Here is a 25,000-nt window from a genome sequence, read left to right as displayed (position 1 = left end):
GCTCTGTGCAAGCTTCGTCCGAGAATCGGATCAGGATATCGAGAGGGGAAGAGCTAGCGGGGGGGGGGGGGGTCACAGATCAGAGGTGAGGGATCGAAGGTCAGATCTCGTCTCTCGGGCCCTATAAAAGGGTAAGCGGAACGCCAAGCGCGGTCAGTCTGTGGAGTGTCTGTCGGGGTTCGGAGCGCCTGGAGCCTGGAGCCTGCAGTCGGTGGAGAAGCTGAGGAGAGCGGAGGAGACGCGAGCTGGGAGCACGGCCAAGCCTGCTGTGCTACGCGGAGCTACATGTTCGTGTGCAGGACGTGGAGAGAGCCGGAGTGAGCTCGCCAACCAGCACCGAACGGTCTGAGGTGATGGGGCTTCGGAACAGTCCAAGCATCGCTGAGGGACGGACAGGTTCTTAAAGAGAGTATCAACTCAGAAAGAGCAAAGACCCGTTCGTTCCTCTCAGGCGTTGCCGGCTGGGGCCCGAATCACCAGGCCGCGGCCGAGTCGCGGTTACGCTAGCTGCCGTGGGGCCGGAACATCGCGGGTCGCCCCAGCGAGGTGAAGGTAACCTGCGCGGCCTCTTGGAGCTCCTTCGATCCTCAAAGCTCCATTTCATAAAGACCCCGAGATGTCGAGTCTACCCCCTTGTTTTTGAGGGGGTTTTTCCTTGCTTTTCTTTGTATGAAAGTTGTGGCGCCGAATCCAATAATTAGAACTGATAAGTGTGTAAAGAATAAATAAACGGTCATAGTTCCTTTGCATTGTTTTTGTTGGCTGTATAATTGCATATGTGCATGCTTGAATACGTGCTTTTCAAGCATGAATACCTGACTGCATACGTGTGTAATAAATGTGCTTGTTCAAATGTTAACCCGTTCGTTGTGTCCTCTTTCCCCAATTGAACTTCCATCTTGCCCTCGGAATATAGTTAGTTTTAAATAGCCGGTAAAGTGATCGGGTCCAACGGGAGTCGCGATAACATCCCGTTCGGTTATCCCAAAACGGAGCGAGCTGCATTAAGCGGCTCATGTCCCAGCGGCCCCGTTGAGGTACAATCTCTCGGTAATCTACCCGCACGATTAATTCGGTAAATCGACAATTCGGCGATTGACCCTGTAGCGCGGGTAGAGTGCGGACAATGTTGTGGTGTGGTGTGGTTAAGAACACACCTGTGGCTGGTTTTCGGCGTTGCTCCGGAAAGCCGCGACTGGATTGTCCGTCCGGTGGGCGTACGGCCGCGATTCGGCTAAACGTGGTTGTTCGCACGCCGGCAGGCGAGAATTCGTAAAAAAAATATATATATATATATATATATATATATATATATATATATATATATATATATATATATATATATATATATATATATATATATATATATATATATATATATATAGCTGCGTTTCTGGAAACCACATCCCTCCAACACCAATAGCAGCCAACATAGAGCGGTCCCGAGACAGCTAGTCCATTAATATATGTTCAGATAGTCCCTTCCCTTTTGTCTAGTGGGACAAAGGGACAGGGCATTGTGTGAACTTTATTGCTAGGTCTGATTAGATCTCTGCACTCATTGTATTTGGCAAGTCCATGCCAAAAACACTATTTTTACTGGAATTCATTATTATTATTATTATTATTATTATTATTATTATTATTATTATTATTATTTATTTTCGTCACACATCCATTGCCCTAAAACTCCTCCTCGGGCTTTTGTCGTGGAGCACTAACAATTATGTCTTTGAAATGGGACAAGGTCAAGGAAGTGCAGTGTCAACTTTTGAACGTGAAATTCTCAAGGTTAAGGTCAAGGTCACACAAAAGGTCAAAAACACCTTTTGCCCCATATCTTCGCCCCATGGAAAGTTACAGGTTAGCGGCTGACATTTTCTGATAGGTCACTACAGGGCCTACAAAAAACCTCACCAGAAAAATGTTGTGTGACCTATATCTTCTGAGATCGGTAGGCGTCAAAGTTCATGACGTTGCCAAATACGTATTCGCTGCAAGCGAATACAGCCCTCTCGTTCCTATTATTTTTTCTACTCTTATTCCTGAGGTAAATCCCAGCCACGTGCACCCTTCGCTGTGAGATGGGTCCTGAGCGAAGGCCAAGCAGGCTTGACGCCGAATAGCCCTCTGCAGAAATCACAGCCTGCCAAACGCACGTACAGCGGTAATTTTCACCCACTGGACAGAAGGCGTTCCACCCACTGAAGAACGTATCGTTCAACACGACGTCCACGCTGCGCGGAACACGTACCGAGGAGATGGATGAAATGGCACCCTAAATGCTGGCAACTTTCAGTACACACTCGGCACACAATTTTACACCCAATTCTCCATTTAATAATTATATTTATCTTCTTCTTCCACTCATCCCCACATACATAATTATATCCAAACTTTTCCCTTAATTCCCTGGCACAGATCAGGGCTGGCACCATGCATCCCGCTGCCTTTGATAACCGCGAACACGATGCTCGATGGCGGGCGGACCCACACGCTGGCCACCTGCTTAATGGCTGACTCACGCACGGCTGTGATACTTTATCATCGTGCAGAACGAGGCACGAATAACACACATCTTTGGTTGGGTCTGCACATGGGGTTACAATAACATCTTACCGTTGGTCTTCGCTCACCACGACGGCAACAAATGTATCCCGTGGACGGCAGACATCCTCCCGCACCTCCGCCTCGATGCAGCTGCTACCAGGCAGAGGGATGTTGTGCGGCCGGATCGCTTGGGCCATGTGGCGCACCTGGAGCAGGCACATTGACCAGCGCCAACCATGGGTTGCCGGGGCATGGCACCGAGTTTGCTGCAAGGCAATTCATGTCACGGTGCTCAGAGCAAGACGATTCTGCAGCTTGGAACCATCTGGCCGGAAATGAAGTGGAGCCACTTCTCATCATGGCGGCCGGCCCATGTGCTGGCTGGGGCCCAACCAGAGCACCCGATTTGAGTGACGACACATCGCTTTGAGTCATTGCCCCCACCCCGCACCACCGGATCTATAAAAGGACGGGTCGCGGGGCGGTGGTTGTCATTCCTGGTGTGTCATTCCAGAGTCGTCGTTGTTCCTGGTGTATAGTTCCTGCTCGTCGTTCCTGGTGTGTCAATCCAGTCATCGTCGTTCCTGAGTTGTTCAAGCGTCGTTCTTGTCCATCGTTCCTTTCTATATTCCTGTCAGCTCGTTCTGTCTGGCTTGGGATCGACAACATATCCATTCACCTGCTGGCTCCGCCCTTCTTTACCAATCTGCCTGCCGACTCCGCATTTTTCACCGCCTCATCATCTCTCTCCATCCACTTCCTTCGGACTCCGCTTCTCTCTCCACCCATTGTCTTCTGACTCCACCCAAGTCCCTCCCTTTACGCCCGATGGTCGCGTCTCCATTTCTGGACCGACGCAGCTGCACGAAGTGCCACGAAGCAAGAAACGACGCGCCAGCTGTCAGGGAGGTATCACCCAGTGGAGCATCCCCCCCAAAAAATATTGGTGGCGCGATCGGGCAATCGTGCAAGGTATTGTGAGACCGTTAGCCTCATCTCATCTCCTTTTTCTCTTCATCAACTCCTCTTCATCGGTGTGTGTGTGTGTGTGTGTGTATGTGTGTCCTGGTGCCTGTCCTTGCTTAAGTTAAGATTGTACAATAATTATATCGGGATAACTCTGCTCTGCGTCTGCTTTTGTAAGTTGCTTGTATGTTGCCGCACCTCTCACATTTCTTTCTATCCCTGCTACAGACAACAATAAAAGCTATATTCACTGTGCCACATATCTTTCCTTGCCTGCTCATTATAAATCCTTTGTAGAAATGTTCCCAGCTCATTTTTGTCATTTCTTTCATTGATCCAGCATGGTCCGTATCCTAACCGAGCCGGGACTTTATTCCCAATGACCCGTTCCTTTTAGCCGGTACGTCCTTGGCAGTGTCGCTCGGCTGCATCTGATCCGGTAAAGTGATCCGGTTCAGATAAGGTGTACCGAGGGCGTATCCCCCAGTTATTAGATCACATGATTATTTTGGGTAACCAGATTAACGAGACACAGGACCCAAAGTCACGTGGTTGAGTTATTGCCATTCACGGTCGGTTCGTGACCCGTTGCATCACGGAATTATCCATGTGCGACAGCCTGCAATTCCAGGGAGTCTGGTGGGATCCTGAGATAGCTTCTGCTCCCTGGTGATCTTCTCACCCAACCCCCGGCCCGCCACAACAATATATATACATATATATATACCGTATTTATTCTAAGAGAAGCCCCCCTTCTAATAAAGCCCCCCCCCATCTTTGAGAAAATTTTCATGTTTCAAGGGTGTCTCTAATAAAGCCCCCCTCCCCCGGTGTGAAACACCCGTCACCCAGTGTGAAACAGTTGAGAGAGCTGTAGCCTGTAGAGGGAGCCTGGCCCGCCTGGCCAGGCCAGGACCCGGCTTTGTTGACAGGTGTGTTTGACGGCGGTCAAGTCAGTGTGGTGTCGTATTCTGCATAATTTATACCCCTCTACCTTGACAATACTTGTATGTTCATAATAAAAAAATAATTAATAAAAAAATTTGTATGTTTGTAGATTGTCTCTAATAAAGGCCCCCTCCCCTCCTTGATCAAACTGGTATTCTCATAAATGCCCAGGGCTTATATTAGAATAAATACTGTATATATATATATATATATATATATATATATATATATATATATATATATATATATATATATATATGGAAAACAGACACAGGTGGAGGCCATTCAACCCATCATGCCTGCGTGAACACCATACGAATCTATCAACATATAACACAAGATCCAAAGAAAAAAAATGCAAATTTTTTATAATTTTAAAATCTATTTATTTTAAGTTTTTGTCGTTTTTGTAGTTTCTTTTCTTCTCCCCCCCCTTTAGGGGAGGGGGCATGGGCTTGGTTAAAAACACACATCAACCACATAGCACCCATTGACGAGACCACCCACCAACAGCACTCCGTACTTATGCACACAATCACCCATCAATGCTCCAAATACCTAAAAGTTCGATCAACATCCCCATACCCCTTGATCTCCATAACTTCCAGGTACCTATCCAATTTTAATTTAAACAAATCTTCTGTTTCTGCTGCCACTACCTTTCCAGGGAGGCCATTTCATGCATTAACTACTCTCTGATTAAAAGTCCCCAGCCTCACTGCCGTCTTAACTCTACTCTCTACACTTATTTTATCGATACCTTTCATTATCGTAAACATCTCTATAATATCTCCTCATAACCGCCTCCTTTCTCGTGTATAAAGCCCTGTCTCCTTCAGCCGCTCTTCATAGCGAAGCTTAACTTGGCCCGGAATCAATTGAGTCGCCCTGCACTGAATCCTCTCTATGGCATCTATGTCCATCCTCAGATGTGGTGACCAAAACTGCACACAGGATTATAGATGTGACCCTCACTAAATTCCTGTACAATGTTCACACCACCTCTTTTGATTTATAATTGATCCCACTCCAAATACAGCCAAAAACCCTATTTGCTTTACCTGTAGCTGCCTGGCACTGTGCTGCCTGCTTACCTATACAATGTTCCCATCATGTGCTTCCTTTTTGGCTGCAAGTTGCATCATTGGTTTGGGGCACAGCAATGCCGCTGATGCAGTGCCCCTATTACCAGTATACTGGTGCTCATTTCACCGACCTCGGAAAGATGACAGGCTGAGTCAACCCCCTGGTGTTAATTCAGTGGCCAACGGAGCTCGAACTCAGGACCCTCAGATCGCAAGCCACCACCCTAACCACTAAGCCAATACCAGGCTATCCTTACGGTAATATTTCATATCCCAAGTAGTCTTGTCTCTCTGTCCATTTCTTCTCCACCGTCACATTGTTTCTTCCCTCATACTCCGTGAATTAAATTGCAGTCTCTCGACATCTACATGTAATTAAGTGGGGAAACTGTAAGCTTAAGTGTTACGTATCACCACACAGAGGGTGGTGCAGTGTTAATTCGATAGGGATTAAGACCAATTTCCTCCAGTATATAATTTTCTCCTGTGACCTTATCCTACATTTTTGCATTTACAAGCCAGCAATAAAATTCCGTTCTTGTAATAACAGCAACAACAATAATAACAGAGCTGCATGTCCAAGCAGGCAAGAAGCCCCGCCTTCCCGGCTTCGGACCAGCAAGTCACGTCCCCGCGGCTTATGATTGGTGAGTGTGACCTGAAGGGGGGCACATGTTCGAAGAGCGGACAGTTGTCAGACGACACAGTGGTTGTAACAGGACAGAGTTGGTGGAGGACATGATTGACGAAGAGGATCTCGTTTTTGCTCTCCTCTCGGCCCAACGAAATGGCTGCATGATTCTCATGTTCGTGCTGGTGAATTTGCAATGTGCTGGGCAAGATGCCAGCCATTCCTGTTTGGCTAATTAGCGAAGTTGTATGATTATGAGAAAGAGAGGAAGAGGAGTGCACCTTTTAGCGAACTCATCATCATCCCGTTGTGTGTTCAAGGAGAAAGGGGGGGGGGCAATCGTTGTGAGCAGACCTCGTGTAAAAGAGGAACATTTGGCATATTCGTTCATGAGAAGAAGCTGCATGACGGCTGGTGAGCCCTGATGTGGAATACCGCCTCACAAATTACCTCACGTACGTTTCCCACCCAGAAAGCGGCTCGGTGCCATTTTAGGCCCCTCTTCCCACGCAGGATGAAGCGGCTCGATCGCAGAGTTCAATAAAGACCATCTCTGGACAAAGATAAGTGCCAGAATAAAGGGAGGATTTTCTTTTATTTCATTTTCCCCTTGTCTGTGTTAAAGTCCGTGTGTAGAGGCGCCTCAACTTTAGGCTTTAATTTACCTAGCATTTTATTATTACATTTTGAATTCTTACCATTGTAAATATTTGAGTTATTTTCATTAAATCCCCATGTTTATTTTAAGTTACTGGTGTTGTCTATTTGTCATGGGTTCGAGTATAAACCCCTTGCGATGTGCTTCTGTTTGCTCCGGTCATGCTGCAATTCCCCTTCCACGTGCGCCATAATCTCCGAGGATCACGTGTTAGTCTACAAGGGAAACTGCTCAGCGATCCCAATGGGGTCGGGGGAATTAACCTAACCGCCACAGCCGCGACAATATATATGTATGTATATATATATATATATATATATATATATATATATATATATATATATATATATATATATATTGCAAATCTATCTGATAGCATTTATTGCCGATGGATGCAAAAGATCCTTCAGTGTCTTTCAATGAAGATTGGGTAATCTTTCGACGAGACCCTGGCCATACTCCAATTTCTCCCCAACCAGACCTGGAGAGGAGATTGGCACAAACAGGTCTATTTGTCAATGTAAATGCCAATAGGGCAACTTGGTGATTTTCCCACTCAGTGATATTATGTTGAAACCATGAGCGAAGGTCGGTACCGGCTCAACGCCTCCTCTCCCAGTGGCATTAGGCCCTGTTCCATTTTCCTCCCTCCTCTCCCCCTCCACCAAAACCCCTGCGCGTTTCAGGCATTGACCACCTCGGTGTTGATGTGATAGACTGAAGTTCCAGACCACCGGAGTGGACGTCAGTACAAGTTTGGGACCGCGAAACCATCCATTGCTTCACATGCGCAGTTGCGGCCCCATGACGCACGCCGACCCAAGCAATTTTCTCCTATAATTTGTTACCTCCACCACCGAAGGTGGATGAAGGCTATGTTTTTACCCCTGTCTCTCTGTCTGTCTGTTTGTTTGTTACTTGGTGAAAAATAAAAATTAGCCAATTATGTTGGTCTGCAGCATTTGTTTGTCTGTCTGTCTGGTTTTTTTTTGTCACGATTTTTGGCCACAGTTTTCAAGCAATTGTACTGAAAGGGTGTGTGTGTGTGTGTGTGTGTGTGTGTGTGTGTGTGTGTGTGTGTGTGTGTGTGTGTGTGTGTGTGTGTGTGTGTGTGTGTGTGTGTGCAACAATACAAAATTTTGGTGAAGATCGGAATCCAAATCCAGATCCAGATTCGATAATTATTTAATTTTTAAATGATTCTTCATCATTGAGAGATGGGGCTAAAAACAATATTGCATGATAACTCAAAAAGTTGTGGACGGATTCGGATGAAACTTGGTGGACATGTTGAGTGTGTGACAAGGACTATGATTTTGGTGAAGATCCAAATCTGGATCTGGATATAAGAATTTTAAAAGTGATTCTTCACCATTGAGAGATGGGGCCAAAAACAATGTATCGCAGGAGATCTCAAAAAGTTGTGGATGAGTTGGTTAGGTGGCAGGAACAAGCTGATTTGTTAAGGTCCGGATTCAGATCTGACCTATCAGTGGGATACAAAATGTAAACTGTTCAGCCTGGCGGAGGTATGTGCTCTACCGAGTGCTCTGTTTCGCCAAGTTGTCACTATGAGTGATTTTTCATTTGTTTGTTTGTGAACAAAATATCTCAAAAAGTTGTGAATGGATTTGGACGAAATTTTGTGGAGAGTTTTGGTATGTGACAAGGACGAAATTGTTTCGATTTTGGTGAAGATCCGAATCCGGATCTGGATCTGAGAATTTTTGGGTCGCCAAAATAAGTGACCCTTATTGTCAGTTATTCTGTCTGTTTGTTTGTCATCAGAATAATTGGTAGTAAACGTGGGCTGATTTTGACCAAACTCCGGTGGTAGGTACATCTTATGACCGAGTGCTTTGGAAATTGTGATGGTTTCTAGGGACGCTTTGGTTCCCTCACAACAGCCGAAAAACCTTCAAAATTGGTACCGTTCACGCAAAATCAATTCCGAAAGCCATTATCCCACATAGGCTTATGGAATTTGGCATGCATCATCTACAAGTGATGCTCTACCAAATATATTCTGGTTTTTGTGACATATGGAATGGTTTACCCACAGCGCCCCCTACAAATATGGTATGCCCGAAAATTGGCGAAAATTGAAGGCCCCCTAGCGACCAGGTGAGTGTATCGATCTGAATGAAACGTTGCAGGTTCATAGCACGCAATGAGTACTACAACTTTGCCTCAGGACATATTGACCGATATTGCTTTGGTCAGGGGTCAAAGGGCAAAAATCGATAATATGGGAGAGCTGGAGGTGCCTTAGTGCCAAATGCTGCTCCTCCTCGGGTTATGGTCAGATGGTCATGAAAATTCACACTAATCGTCTGGAATGCATTGTGCACAAACGATCGAACCGGATTTTCGATTTATATTTTTGTTCACCCACAGCACCCCCTCGAACTTTGGGAATTTCCGATATCAAACCGCATTTTCGGTACTTTTCATTCAAATTGATACCGAGTAGTTATCAGTAGATGGAACAGGATGAGATTTGGTATGCATAATCTTAAGGTGATTCTCTATCCGCTATATGACATCCATTTTTTTCTATATCTTATAGTTTCCAAATGGTAACCCTCTCAACTTGGGTGTCCGAGGGCCATTGAGCATTCCCGCTGAAAATTCTAAGTACACCAGCTCCAAGACGGTTGAACCGAATCGAATGAATCTTTACATGCTTATCGACCGTAATGAGTACTACAACTTTGCTCATTTGCATAATGACCTATCTCGAGTAGGTCAGGAGTCAAAGGTCAATAAGTGCATTTTTCGGGCAAAATTACCATTTAAGGCACCCTTGCTCCTACACGGGTTAACCGATATGAATGAAAGTTCAGAGGTACATAGTACTCAATGAGTACTACAACTTTGTTTCAGGACATATTGACCTATCTCGGCTGGGTCAGGGGTCAAAGGTCAATGAGTGTATTTTTTCGGGCAAAATGACCATTCAAAGCCCCCTTGCACATACACGGGTTAACCGATTCGATTGCCATTTCGTAAGTACTTAGTACTAGATTAACTCAGATCAGGGGTCAAAGGTCATCAGATGCTCGGCAACCCATGGCCGCCTACCTATATCTCAAAAAATATTGGACAGATTCGGACAAAACTTGGTGGGCAGGTTGGGTATGTAACAAGGAAGAATTGGTTCGACTTTAGTGAAGATCCGAATCCGATAAATTTTTTTTAAAGTGATTCTTCACCATTGAGTGACAGGGCTAAAACGATATATAGCACGATATTTGAAATTGTTGTGGATGGATTCGGATGAAACTTGGTGGGTGAGTTGGTTAGGTAACAAGAACAAGCAGATTAAATTTTAGCTCAGGTCCAAATCTAGATCCAGCCTATTGGTGGGATACAAAACGTAAACTAATCAGCCTGGCAAAGGTATGCTCTCTACCATGCGCCATTCTAATTACCTTCGCATTCTGCGAAAGGTTATGTATTGGTCGCTGTGTATTTATTTATTTATTTGTGAATATATGTGTGTGTTTGTTATTCGCATAACTCAGAAAGTATTAAACCAAATCGCTTGAAATTTGGTTGGATGATGGGTTATTATCCAAGGAACATTTGATTCGATTTTGGGAGCGATCGGGTCAAAGGTCAAGGTCACGGAAAGGTCAAATTCGTATTTTTACCATAGCGCGGTCAATTTTGATCTAATTGGCATGCAACCGATGCCAAAATGTTCAGAATTCATTGCCCAATCTTGTGATGGGCGACATGACACAATTACGTCATTACCCTTGTTAGCGGTTGGGGGTCAAAGGTCAGTGGGGTCACGACCTTTCAAAATATGCGGTTTTTGTCATAACACGGTCAAATCAAAACCGATTTGCATGAAACCAACACCAAAATGTTCACTGTTCTGTTCCCCCCACTCTCATGCCAAGAACAAAAAAAGTAGCGGAGGCGAAGGTCTGCGCTCTACCGAGTGCCCATTCTACTTTTCAATGCACTGAAACATAATTATTACTTTAGTGTTATAAAGTTGACTGTAAAACATTTCAACACGTTTTCACTTTTAATAAACCATCATTTCGGTGAGGGGGACCATGGTTCATGGACCAAGGTGTGAAGTTTTCTTGTTAACCTCCGCCATCTTTGAAGATGAAGAACTGTTTTCACCCCTTTTTGTTTGTTTGTTTGTTTGTGAACAGTATTACGGAAAAACTCCTCGACGGATTTTGACGAAACTTGGTGGGGGGTAGGTATGGTCCAAGGATCATGCCATTAAATTTTGGACTTGGTCCCCCCCCCCCCAAAAAAAATTGGAGAATTTTTTTTTTTTTGCATTTCTACATGTTTTAAGTGATTTCCAACTCTCCCCAAAAAAATTGTTAAAGAAAAATTTTTTTTTGCATTTCTACATATTTTAAGTGATTTCCAACCCCCCCCCCAAAAAAAATTGTTTGAGAATTTTTTTTTTCCATTTTTTGCATTTGCATCACATGCTTTAAGTGATTTCCAACCCCCCCCCCAAAAAAAAAAAATTTTTTTTTGCATTTCTACATGTTTTAAGTGATTTCCAACCCGCCCCCCCCCCAAAAAAATTGTTAGAGATAAAAAAAATTGCAACTTTTTTTCAACAAAATTTCGTTTTTTTTTTATTTTTTATTTTTTTTGCATTTTTACATGTTTTAAGTGATTTCCAACCCCCCCCCAAAAAATTTTGACAATTTTTTTTTTTTTGCATTTTTACATGCTTTGATTTCCAACCCCCCCAAAAAAAAGAAAAAAATTTTTTTTTGCATTTCTACATGTTTTAAGTGGTTTCCAACCCCCCCCAAAAAAAAATTGTTAGAGAAAAAAAAATTTGCAACTTTTTTTTCAACAAAATTTCAATTTTTTTGCATTTTTACATGTTTATAGTGATTTCCAACCCCTCCGCCCCCCGCCCCCCAAAGAAATGTTGGAGAAAAGAACTATAACTCTGTCAGCACTGTTGACATCATATTTAATGAATAAGATACAAGGTTCACTTGAGTGACCCAGCAGTGTTGGCGGCGGAGGTTTTGCACTCTCCCGAGTGCTCCCCCTCTAGCTTTTAAAGTTTTGTTCCGAGTGCTCTTAAGGATCGTCACCAAACAACTGCAGTTGCTGCACTGAACCCCGGACAGCTTCCAACTGCAGTTCATTTGTAGTAATATTCCCAGGGATTGTTTTTAAGGTCTCTGTAAGGTTCTTCTTCATCATTCCCTTTGCTTCAATGATCACTGGTACCATTTCGCAATTCTTCATCTTCCAGGATCTTTTCTCTTACATTTTGAGATCTTACTAATTGGTCATTTTCTTGATTTCTGCATTGTTTAGGCCATCGGCTCCCAAACATTTTTGTCCACGACCCAAAATTTTTAATCACATTTGCCTCGTGACCCAAATGGTACTGGTACCTACCATAAAAATTGTTAGAGAAAACACCTTTGACATGAACCCCCCCTCTCAAAAACCAAGATTTGTAAGAAGTTGACAAGCTGCCAAAGCTTAAATATGGTACATCGCTCATCAAGCGGCGTATTGAGGAAAAATTCCGCTGGAGCGAGATGTCAAATTTCCACCCCGCCTCTAACTCATATGCTGAATTACACACAAAGCCCAATTAAATAACTTCATTACAAATCAAATTAGGTACAATACATTTGCAAGTAAACAGTTAAACTTTTGTTTTCTGCCTTTATAAATAGTCATTGGCTTACTAAGTGTGCAGTTGTTGTGACTGTGTGGTTCACCTATTCCGAGCCTTCAGTGAGGCAAACTCATCTATCACAGCTTCAAAGTCAATTGACTCGGCTCGTTCACGCTCAATGGAGAGGATGGCTAGATTACTGAGCCGAGAGTGGCTCATTATGGATCTGAGACAGGTCTTTATCAGTTTCAGTTTGGGCAAGCACCTCTCACACGCTGCAACGCTCACACACATGGTGAGAAACATCTCCGGTGTGATGAGAACGTTTGGGGAAGATTCCTCGAATCCCCACTTCACAACATATTGAAGGATTTCATAAGCCTTCCAGTCCACCGTTTCCATCCCAGTGGCTTCCTCATACATTTAGATGTGTCGACGAAGACGATGAATCTCCTTCTGTAGATCTCAGGCGATGATATCGTCATATTGTTATGGATTTGGAAGCCTCCTGCACACAGACAGTCAGCAGTCCCCGCAGTTCAGTTATTTTGAGAAGTATGTGTTTATAGTTAGGGTCCCGTCCTTCTGTCTAATGGGTTAATTAAGTGTATGTGCACTGCGAGTTATTTTATAGTTAGAATATACACATCAACCACAACATACATCTTCACTTCTTCCACCATTGCCCTCCCTCATGCGCATGTGTGACGAACGCAACCATGGGCGGGGCCCACTCCCTCTTTAGCCAATCGGTAAGGAGCGGGCGTCTCACCCGCCCCGTCCCTCACTCAACCCGGTCGCCATTACGCACGTGGTCTTAGGTGAGGAGGTAGGCGGAGCTACAATCGCCTCAGATCGGGACTCCACCCAGAAGGGTGGGAGTTTCCCCGCCTACCGTGGGCCTGTCCAATGAGGGACTGCCAGCGAATCGCACGACGCAACTGTCCAATCAGGAGGCGAGTGGCCAGGGAAGAAATCCCTCCCACCTCACGAGAGGAGCAAAGGACGGCCGGGGCGATGATTCTGTCTGGGTCTGCCTCGCCTGGTGTCGTATGATTCCTCTGGAGGCTTTTTCGGCCTTGATCGCCTGTCGCCTCGTCGTCTCTCACCTCGTCCGCCTTCGTGCTGGCTGGCGTCCGTCACTCTATCCCTCGCCCCTGGTGCTTGGTGCTGTGTTGGGGCAGTGGGTTCGAGTCCTGCCGAGCCAGCTCGACTAGACCGCACGAGGCGGACAGGTGCAAGTGCAGACTCTTGCCCTCAGCTCACCTTCCCTCCCAAGCTGAAGGGCCAAATAAAGGCCGTGGCCACCATTTCTTTTGGGTGTGTGCCTATGTGTCTGTGGGCCCAGTCTATAAGTTGCAATTGTTTAAGTGCCTTGTACATTACTTGCATTCCTTCTTGATAGTCGGTTTAACTCTGCTATTTTTGTGCTCCCCTGCCCCATTATAAATAAACCCCCAATTGTTCAATGTATAAGCTCGTTATTGTGCTTTCTATTATTGACCCAGCACGGTTCGTGCTTGAGAACCAGTAAGCCGATTGAGCTGTAAGTTGTCGTTTGGACCGACGCACTTTGGTAATTTCACTTGGTTATACCGGACCGAGGTCGCGAGAGCGACCCGGTCCGACAGAGTCCGTTGAGGGTGTGACGTCCCCGGTAATTTGACGACGTGGGTACTTAGGTATATTGAAATTTGGCTATTAACCCGACACCACGTCATCAGAGAATTGGCGAGCACGGTCCTTAAGTGACCCATGACCTTCTGAATTGTCCGAAGGTTACGACCTGCAATTCCGGGTGTTCGGTGGGAGATGGCTCTACTGCTCCACCTGGCGATCATCCTCACCACCGACCCCTGGCCCACAACAATATGTCTCTTCCCCCCAAGTGATGATCTTGCCTGGGGGGGGGGGGTGAGGGTAATTTTACAAGTGTGACTTCTCAAGATTTTGCTGAGATGGCGATCAGCAACAAGACCCTGAGGTCATGTGGCTTCTCCCCTCCGTGAAGCGCCGTGTCGCATTAACCAGCCACCCCTCGGCCTTCAAAAGGGGAATTCTGCCATTTTTGCTTCCGAAATCAATAGATAATAGTATTTTATCAGGCAGGATTTCAAAACAAATCAAGAAAATTAATTTTCAACCTTTAAAAGTCGTGCAAACAAATTCTGTTCTTTTGTTTGCATCCTTTTCTCACTGGAAGAAATGAGCCGCGAACACTAATGAGGCGTGAACACCGAACTAAAATTAGCACGGACGTCTTGTCTGCTTAGTTTCCCCAATGGCCGCAACATTGGTCATCAAACGGATGGCGGGGCCATTTGCAAAGTTCAACTCCTCCCTTCGCTTGGGCTTCCATGCACCGTGGCAAAATGGTACGAAGTGTTGATAATGATAGATACAAGATAAGAAATTTGCTGCCCCCTCAAAAGTGCCGCTCCGGACGACCGACCCTTTCGCCCCCCTCCCCCCCCCCCCCCACTACGCCAGTGCATTGCATTACTACGTATGCCATCCTTTACAGACACATCAAGCCTGGTGATAGGCTTTCACTGATGAAAGGTAAAGATCTCACGGTACTTTTCAAAAGCAGTGATTTATGTACTGGTGTCCTGTCCAAATTCCAAAATTTTGCTCCAATTTGGTCCAAAGAGGAGACCGGCATTGCCATTTACGTAAAGAAATGCCAAAAAGGCATACCAATGCTCTTCAAGAAAAGGGTTCAGATATCAGAATTTATGGTTAGACAGGACACAATGCACAAATCATCATGATTTTTTGGAACTTGTGATGTCCTATTTTTCCCATATCGAAGATGTTTGATCTTGGTGTGCGTGGTGCTCGTGGACAGTGAATAAATCTGCCCCATTGGTGCACATGATGACCCATTCATATGGCTTCCAACGCAGGTTCAATCAATATTGATCTCTCCATTCATTCAAAGTGAAAGCTCATTTTTCACCTTTTGTCCATTGTGTTTCCTCGAGTATGGTTTTTGCATGACATCATCCATTCGCATTGCAAAGCAGCACACTTTTCTATCTGAATGTTGACCTGAAGTGTGTTTGTGACTTCGTATTTCGTGTGAAGGTGTTGAATTACTTAAACAGAATCTATTTTTTGTGTCACATGATATGCATGATCACTTTCACATCTCAGTACATCATATTAATAGAACCATCCTTACAGTAATCTTTTACAACCCAAATAGTCTTGTCTATCTGTCCATTTCTTCTCCACCGTCACATTGTTTATTCCCTCACTCTCCGTGAATCATATTGCAGTCTCTAGAGTGGTACCGCAATGAAAGAAGCCAGCATGTTCTAAGAATGAGCTCCCAAACTGTTTGTAAATATGATCCAAAGCGAGCTTGGTGATACGATCTTCCCATGAAAGGTTGTGACAGATAGTGAAACCAAGGGGTTCCAGGGCCTGTACCTCTTCTTGTGGCTGTCCAGAGAGTTAAGTTGGATATCTTTTTGTGGAGAGACAATGTGAGAGGATGTGACTTGCCTGCATTGAAAATCATGGTCAAAGTAGCTGTCAAGCTTGTCCACGTCAGCAGAAAAGATTCAACAGTGGCCAGCCTTTCACACGTGTGATGTAATGTGTTGCACAGGATGGAGTCACCGGAATCATGGTAAAGATGGTTTTCAAGAGAATCATTCTGTAAGGTGGAAACAGTGGGTGCAGGAAGGGACGGATATGGGACCATGGCATTTTGAGAGAAGATCGAGTTCAATAACTATGTAGTTTCTGGAGCAGTGCCCAGAATGACTCCATCCTTTAGGAAGAAGGGAATGGAAGGGGAATGAATATAGCAGATACAGCACACCAGCTGCCATTAGGGTTTTGGAGATGGTGAGAGGCTGGAGAATTTGAATCTCAGGTGAGTCCGATGTTGGGACCTCCACGGCTCTCCATAGGACAGATTCACAATGGTTCTGAGCTATGTAGAGAGGTTGCAGGTTGCAATCAGTAGGGTTTGCTTCCAAAATTATCAGAGTGCGAGTTGATTTCTTATGATATTACACACATCAGTGTACCAGGGTCTATATCTTCAAGGAACTTCAACACAGGAGGAGGCCATTAGGCCCATAAATCCTGTCCAAAATGGACAAGATAATGGACGGAAAAGTTGAATGCAGGAAGGAATGAACTTGTAAAGAAGAGAAATTAGTCAGTTGTAGAAGAAATTCCAAGAGCCGTCAATGTTAGGAGCTGGCGTGACGATGAACCAGTCTTGACTGTAGAGAGTGCATTTTAGGCCAAACCAATCCACTTTAGCAACTTGAAATGCAATTGTGTGTCTTTAGGATTCTCTAACTGGCAAAGATATGCGGCTAATTTTTCCAACATATGGTCAGAAGAGCCTTGAAGAAAAGTTTAACATGTAATGAATGGTTTCCATTTGAAGGCATGTGTGTTGGAAAAGAAACAGACCGATTAAGTCCAGTCGTTTTACAGAACAACTTGACTGCTTGGCCATTACTGAAATGTGTGAACTAACACAAAGCTAGCTGGCATGCTGCCAATTAAAGTCTTAACAAATTTGTAAAAACGAACGGGTGAGCAGGGAGCAGAGTGGCAATATTTGCAGAGAAAGTTTCGTACATGGAGTTATCAATCAGAATTGGGGGATGAAAGACCACACAGAGAAATAATGCATTATCATGGAGAGGCGCACAAAGCCAAACATACTCCATCGCATCAGGGACGACTGAAAGGCATGGGGTTGTGGGGAATGGAGGAACGAACATACAAAGCAACACCACCCCCAGTGTGGGAAATTGGCATCAGAGAGGTGTAGACAATCACCAGGGAGCCACAAAGAAACATCTGGGACATCCTGTGAACAAAATGTTTCTGAAAGACATACAATACCTGGGTGAGCTGCAGTAGCATGGATGTAGAGATCTGTGAAGTTAGAGTGCAAACCTATGATATTGGTAAACCAGAAGGGAGGAAGCACACAGGAGAGAGAACACTGATGGAAGGCAGCAGGGACAGTATGTTTTTTGGATGGGAGTTGGCCCTCACCACTGATCTGATCACATTTCTGTAAACTGAGACCAGGAATTCGGAGTCAAGCATCTCATGTGAGCGAGGGTTGGTCGAGTGTGTTGAATTGTGGAGGAAGGAGGTGAAAGTAAAAGACGACATGACAAGTAATTGTGGCATGTGGCAGAGTGTGGTTTAAGTGGACAAGAACCAAGAGGGATATAATTTATTTTATGTCTTTAAACACCAAAAATACAATGATTGACATGTCTAGAAAACAATAAAATGAAAGGAAAAGACGTTCCAGATGGTTTAGTGTTCTTATCTTTCGAGCTGATGACTTGCATCACAGCACCACCGAGTTCTCTGATGAGGAACCCAAACTGGTTCTCCTAATTGTCACAGAGAGCATCTAAAATGCTTCAACAACATTTGGTAACACTTCTTTGTGACGTCAATGCCCCCATTATAACACAAGTTAGACTTCAACATGAATTAAGCAGTTTTCAAAGTCAGTGTCTCCTTGAAATGTTCAACTTGGTTCGAGAGGCCGTTGCCACATCTGTTTCTTCCTAGAAGCCAAACAAATTCTGAAAACCAGAGCGCCACAGCAGTGAAAATGCCTTCGTAGCAGACCATAGTTCAACTGGATCTACATAATCTCCAACATGATTAACATTCCTAAGTTTGTGCGATAGAAGAAAGCTGCCAATAGGCCAAAATGGTGCCATATTCACGTCACAATGCTCCAGTCGTGTGAGCATGCTTGTGAAGTTTCTGTTCCATCAACCTTTTGGATTAAAATCACATTTAAAAAAATGCTGAGTCTGCATCGATCAAAATCTTCACCCCGACAGGACATTTGAAAGACCATGTTGAAAACCTTTCTGGAGTTCTGGACAACCAGTGTTATTCTTGTATAGTTTGAGGTGGTCTACAATGTGTGAGATGAGCTACAGAGCACACTTCTCATGTCCTAAAAACAGCCGAACTGATGTCCACCTGAAAAATAAAATCGTCCACCTATTTGACATGTCGAAGTTAACAATAAGAGACAATTACAACTGCAATATCAGAACGACACTTGGCGGCGCGCAGGCCTCCGCAAGCTGAAAAGTTTATGCTTTGTATACCACATATACTAAGGCAGGATCTGCATCTGGACCTGAACCCAAATCAAATTGGCCTGTTATTTTCACCTACCCAACTTATCCTCAGAGTTTTGTCATAATCCATCAAAAACGTTTTGAAATATCATGCTATACATATATCGTTTTTGGACTCATCCTTCAATGGTGAAGAATCACTTTTTAAAAAATTTAATTCTGGTATCTGGATCCGGATCCAGATCTTCACCAAAATCGAATCGATTCGTCCTCATCACACACCCAACTTGTCCACCAAGTTTTGGCCAAATCCATCCACAACCGTTTGAGATATCCTTCTTTCAAACAGACAAATGAATAATCACTCATCGAGCGGCGAAACGGAACGGCACTCGGAAGAGCACATACCTCCAACCAGGCTGAACAGTTTACATTTTGTATACTACCGATAGATAGGTCGGTTCTGAATCAGGACCTTCACCAAAATCGAATCGTCTCGTTCTCATCATCTAACGAACTCATCCACCTAGTTTTGTCATGACTCATCCACAACTTTTTTGAGATATTGTGCTATATATCGTTTTTGGTCCCATCTCTCAATGGTGAACAATCCCTTGAAAATTCTAGTCGCCGCATCCAGATCTTCATCAAAATTATAAGTTGCTGTCCTTGGGTGGTAACTTACACACAAAAAATAATATCAGAACGATTGCTTGAAAACTGGCCAAAAATCGTGTGATAGACCGACAGACAGACAGACAAAGACAGGCAGACAAACGCTACAGACCAACAAACTTGGCAAAAAAAAAAAGTTTTCACCAAGTAACAAATGGACAAACCGAGGGTGAATAGATCACCTCCGTCCACCTTCGGTAGAGGAGGTAATACGTAACTGCACGATCACCAGGTAAACCGAGTCTTCTGTTGGTTTAACGGTTCAGGTGGCTGGCTTTTGAGAGTTTGAGCCCCTGTCGGGTCTCGGGTCTCGAGTTTGAGCCCCTGTCGTGCTGTTTCAATGGCACGTGGTGTGGTTGACTCAGCCTGTCATCCTTCCGAGGTCGGCAAAATGAGGATCAGCTTACTGGTAACAGGGGGCACAGCCGTGCTTCCAGAAAAAAATGATGCAACCAGAAGCGACAGCCCACAAGCTGCAGCAGCAACAACAAGAACAAACACCACCACCAGGCAAACTGCATGTTAGACAAGACTGGAGTAGGAAGAAGAGAAAATGAGGGTGGATTGCTTACACATTAGGGAAGTGGGGGAGGGTTTGGGGGACAGATGAGACGAGATATATATATATATATATATATATATATATAAATAAATATAAATAGCCAAAAAGCTCTGCCGCGAGACAAGCGAAGGCTTTGTGACTCTTTTCAGATCAGGTAAGTTTGAAAGCTTTTTGAAAAATCTTTATCGAATTGCGATAAAATACAGCTGAGCAACGAATGTCGAGTAAAGCTTTGGACTACTTGCGTGACGAATGAGCTTCGACTGAACTAGACAGTGTTGCAGAGCGGTTCAAATGTAAGATGTGAAGCCGAATACCAATTGGGAACCTCGTAATTGCATCAAGGAGTGCTGAATGCATGGTGATCGCAGAACTCGAACCTTTTGACGAAACTTTGATGATGGAATGGAAGGAACGGTGTGGCTTGATGGACAGGTTGGGCGTGTGGCCAGGACGAATTGATTCGATTTCGGTGAAGATCTGGAGATTCGAGTTAAACTGCCATGTTGTTAGGCTACGGTCAGTACACAAAGGCTATTGTTGCATCACAGACGTCAGTTTGGCTTTTCCTTCCAGTTAAACATGATTTGAAAACTGTATACACGGTCCTGAAAGTGCAGCATGATGTTGTCGATGAACAGAAGACGGACGTTTTGAATCAAATTACTTTCCAGTTAATGAGTTGCTCTCACACAGTAATACAGGGTGTCCATACAGTCCTTGTGCAGCTTTGAGCTGCTTTGTATAACAGGATTTCCCAGCAGGGGGTTTTGAGAGCATTGACTATGGCGGTTTAATAAATAATTCACTAGTATTCACTAGTAGTGAATAAATAATTCACTAGTAGCCAAGTAGTTGCAAGCACACAAAGCAGTCGCTGGGAACGATCGGGTATCCGTGCTCTTCCCAGACGCTCAACCGGCTTCATCGGTGGTTTCGATGAAGCTTCCACCATTCTGGCCCAATGAGCCGCAGCTGTGGTTTTGCCAAGTGGAAGCCCAATTATACACCTGAGTTAATGCCATTCAAATGCATTGTTGGCTCCTTGTCACCAGAGTATGTGACGGAGGTGAGAGATGTTTTACTATAGCCTCCAACGAACGATAAGTGCACGACTTTGAAGGCCGCACTCATAAAGAGCAGGACTCCATCTATGCAGCCGAGGACTCAGGAGATCGAAGACCCACACAACCACCGAGCCATGTGCAGCAGTTTCTCGGTGACTGCCACACTACTTTCGACCAGTCACTCCACGAGTTGTTCTTGAAACGTTTTCCACCACACGTCCTCATGATACTCGCCGCTGCAGACATGGCTGATCATCTCATTGACCCCGTTACATATGGGACACCTTCACCACAGCACATCACACAGCTGAAATCTGAAATGGCAGACCTAAAGAAGTTCGTCCTGGAGCTCCACGAAGTGCATCACCAGTCATGCCCATCTTCGTGTACCTCTTGTAGGGGCAGAGAGAAACGCTGTACCTTATGCTATGGTTCACCTTCACCTTCGGCGAACACTCCAGATTGGTGTTGGTACCACATGAACTTCAGTGCTAATGCTCATCAGTGGAGAGCACCATGCTTGTACTGGCCACAGGGAAATGATGAGGCCCACAACTAATGGCAACAAGTTCACTTGGGTCAGACGTCAGTCACCTTCTCTTCCTCATTGATCATACTAGCAGACTTTATTTTGTGGTGGATACAGGGGCAGAGGTGAGCATTGTGCCGCCATCCACCGCTGAATGAACAAACAAAAAATCAAAAGAAATATTAATTACATGCCGCTCGTGCTATGGGAGAATGTCTCCTTCAGCTTGATTTGGGTTTACATCACTCATCTCCGTAGGTGTTTACCATTGCTAGCGCCAGATACGCTATCCTGGGTGCAGATTTTGTGTGCCATTTCAATCTCCTCATAGATGTCAAACATGGCTGTCCAATGGATGCCTCAGCACAGCTTTGTGTTCTCGGTAAAGCATCCACCCGTTTCGTCCCTGAATATCATGTGTCTTCCATCCACATTCACATGCCCTTTTCAGAAAGTACTTTATGACTTCCTGTCCATAACGCGCCCATTGGCGGCAATCCAGCCCATCAAACACCAGATCATGCGTCACGTCGAGACCACGGGACCCCGTTTTTGCACGTGCTCGCCAATGAGCACCTGAGAAATTACGTATCGCCCGCAAGGACTATATCTTACAACGTGGGATCATCAGACCATCATCCAGCAGTTGGGCATGGTACCCAAAAAGACACCTGGGGATTTGTGTCCTCATGGGGATTACCGGTCCTTAAAGGGGAACCCAAACGCAAATGTTTTTAGTTTTTTTTTTCTGAAACCCCTTGAGAATCATCAATCACGGTCCAATTTGAAGTGAAAAAAAAAACTTGGAATTTTTTTTGGCCAATCACAAGGTGTCGAAAAAAAAGCCCTAGAGTGTCGATTTTCGATTTCGCCGGTGACATCACACCTTGAAGCCATCTCGATCCGAACGGAGAGAGAGAGAGAGAGAGAGAGAGAGAGAGAGAGAGAGAGAGAGAGAGAGAGAGAGAGAGAGAGAGAGAGAGATAGAGATAGAGAGAGAGAGAGAGACACAGAGAGACACAGAGAGACCCAGAGAGACACAGAGAGACACAGAGAGACACAGAGAGACACAGAGAGAGAGAGAGAGAGAGAGAGAGAGAGAGAGAGAGAGAGAGAGAGAGAGAGAGAGACAGAGACGAGCTCGGATACTCGATACTGATTCCACCGTCATTCGCAACGCTGATGGTTCTCAGAATGTTGAAACTGATCAGTGGGATTTTGAAGAAACTATTGGAGACAAAATTAGTGATGGAAACGCTTCTGGGGAAATTGTGGAGCTGAATCGTTTTGAGCCTTGTGCGAGCGATTCAGAGGAAGATGCAGAAGTGTTATTGAATATGGAAACACTGGTCACATGATGACTCCAGCTCAGTTAGTTTGATTTTCCACTCAATTGACGGTCTATAAGGGAGGGATTTTGTACTTATTGACAAATCGGTTTATATATTACTCGAAGAGAAATACCCGTCATCGTCCGACAGCACGGGTACTGCCTGTGCATACTTGGACATCGCAGACAAAATGGGCGATGAATGCTTTGTCTCAGCATCGCAAGCTGACTAGGTGTCTTGTATGTTACGAGATCGTCCCGTTTCATACTTTTCCTGGATGTCATTTGTGGCCGTGCCGTGTCCCAAAGTAATGTCCGTGAGGTGTCGATGTCCCTCCCCAGTAGATATGGATTGTGAAGGAGGGAAGAGGGTGGAGTGGGAGAGGGGGGTGGGATGGTGGTGGGTATTGTGGGGTGATGGTTGAAGGGGGGATGACGGAGGGCTGGGGATACCCTGAAAGTTTTAGCATTCTAGGTCAAATCTCCTTGGTCAAATCAAATTCTCTCCACGATAAATAGATGGTGGTTCATTTGACTTGTAGATATTTGTGTTGTTAATAGACAATTATTTTCAGGTGGTGTTGTGGGAACTGCCGGGCAATGGCAATAGGTGTTTGATTCACCGCTCAAATCACCCGTGTACATGTGCCGGTAGCTGGAAAGAGATGGTGTTATAGTTTCGAGTGACAGCTGTTTCTTCCATTTAATCATGGGGTGTCATTCTCTCTCAATTGTAGCGGATAACCACAATATATAGCCATCTCTGTTGTTTCATAACAGTGCTCTGTAACATGTTCAGAGCTTCTACATCATGAACTTTGTTTCATTTACTTGTCCATCCAATGGCAGTAGTGTAGGCATGGTTTTTATCTGGTTTCTAACTAATCATTTTGCCTCACACTACTATCGGGCTCTTGGACACCCCCTCAAGGGATAAGTGGTGAGGAAGGCTTTAACAAACGTGTGATGATGCTTCCCTTCCTGTCAGCTGGCTATTTACACGGTCGTGGAAATGACTCACGGACTTGACTTTCTCTGGAGTTAAACTTAGTTTGCTGGATTTCACTGGAGTTTAACCACGTTCAGGGCCCTATCCTCCAGCAGCACTTTGCTCTCTGCACACACAGCTGGTACCCACATGCAGCGTTACGGTTCTATCTTCAGTGGGTTTTCACTCCTTTCAACCATGGGACTGCTATCATCGAACTCCTTTTGGTGAGCAGATTTATTCTCATGGGCACTGGCCTTTTATCACACCTGAGTCACTGGGTGGATCATATTATTTCGTGGACACGATGCCGAATTGACCCACTGGTGATGCGCCATTTCCTGCTTCTTATTGAACTTGCGACTGTATTCACACGCACTCAAGCTTAACAGCTTATGGGACACTGCTCGACTGGACAAAGGCATCGACCTTTAGCGGTGAATACAAGTCGATTACTCAATTTTCCTTCAAGACGAATGTTAAAAAATTCCATGCACTGCTTGAAGGACAAACCAAACAGAGCTTGAATAAATTAGAACACCATGTATATTCGAAGCACTGATGTTAAAACAGAAACTGTCTTGATTTAGACACATCGTGCGTGCAGAAAACGAAAGTCGGGAGAATTCGACCATGCTGGGTATGGTTGATGGAAGGGGAGAAAGAGGTAGACCTGATACGTGCTGGGTGGATGGGATAAAGGGTGCAACCAAGCTGTCTCTGCCAGAGCTTCAGAAAGCAGTCCAAGACAGGGAGGTTTGGAGATATCTAATCGTGAATGTCACCAGAAATCCGTCGTGACTTGACAGAACTGGATAATGTTTCTCCAGGTGCCATTCAGTTTGGTCCAGTTTAAATGAAAGCCTCCACGCTCAGGTCATCTTCTGAAGTGTTAATTCCGGCGTCACCAGGTGCGAGTCTGGTAAAGCTCGATGTAGTGTTCGTTACAATACAATTGTCCTATGCCTCTGACATTTGCTTTCGCGAATAATTGTTGATACGTTTGTGTGTGCAGTGCCTATGACTATGTCAAACATGTCAGCCAAACGGAAAAACATACGTGGGTGGTACTTAGACCTTATGAGCCCAAACACCAGAGGGTCGCATTTTGCCTGGTTGGACCCATCCAGAATCTACTGTGACAGTGAGGTATGATTGCACAGAAATTTATTTCTGGCCATTGCATGCGAGTACGGGATAACATGATTTAAGAAATACATTTAAAGCTCTAAAAAAATATAATAAAAATAATTCTGCAGG

The 25,000-nt window shown here is 44.7% G+C and overlaps 1 protein-coding gene across 1 annotated transcript in view; it reads left to right on the top strand.

The window, feature by feature from the left end:
• LOC147028834 (uncharacterized) overlaps positions 1 to 25,000 on the top strand; it is a 147,910-nt gene that overhangs the window by 43,873 nt on the left and 79,037 nt on the right. The window contains exon 4 of the mRNA XM_085880270.1: positions 24,756 to 24,889. Within this exon, the coding sequence (XP_085736396.1) occupies positions 24,756 to 24,889 (134 nt within the window). The remainder of the gene's footprint in view (positions 1 to 24,755; positions 24,890 to 25,000) is intronic.

This window comes from Eptatretus burgeri, chromosome 4 (genome assembly GCF_056783735.1).
Source record: "Eptatretus burgeri isolate ZD-2024b chromosome 4, Ebu_testis_v1, whole genome shotgun sequence".
Taxonomy (NCBI): domain Eukaryota; kingdom Metazoa; phylum Chordata; class Myxini; order Myxiniformes; family Myxinidae; genus Eptatretus; species Eptatretus burgeri.
This window is presented reverse-complemented; position numbering and strand designations above follow the sequence as displayed.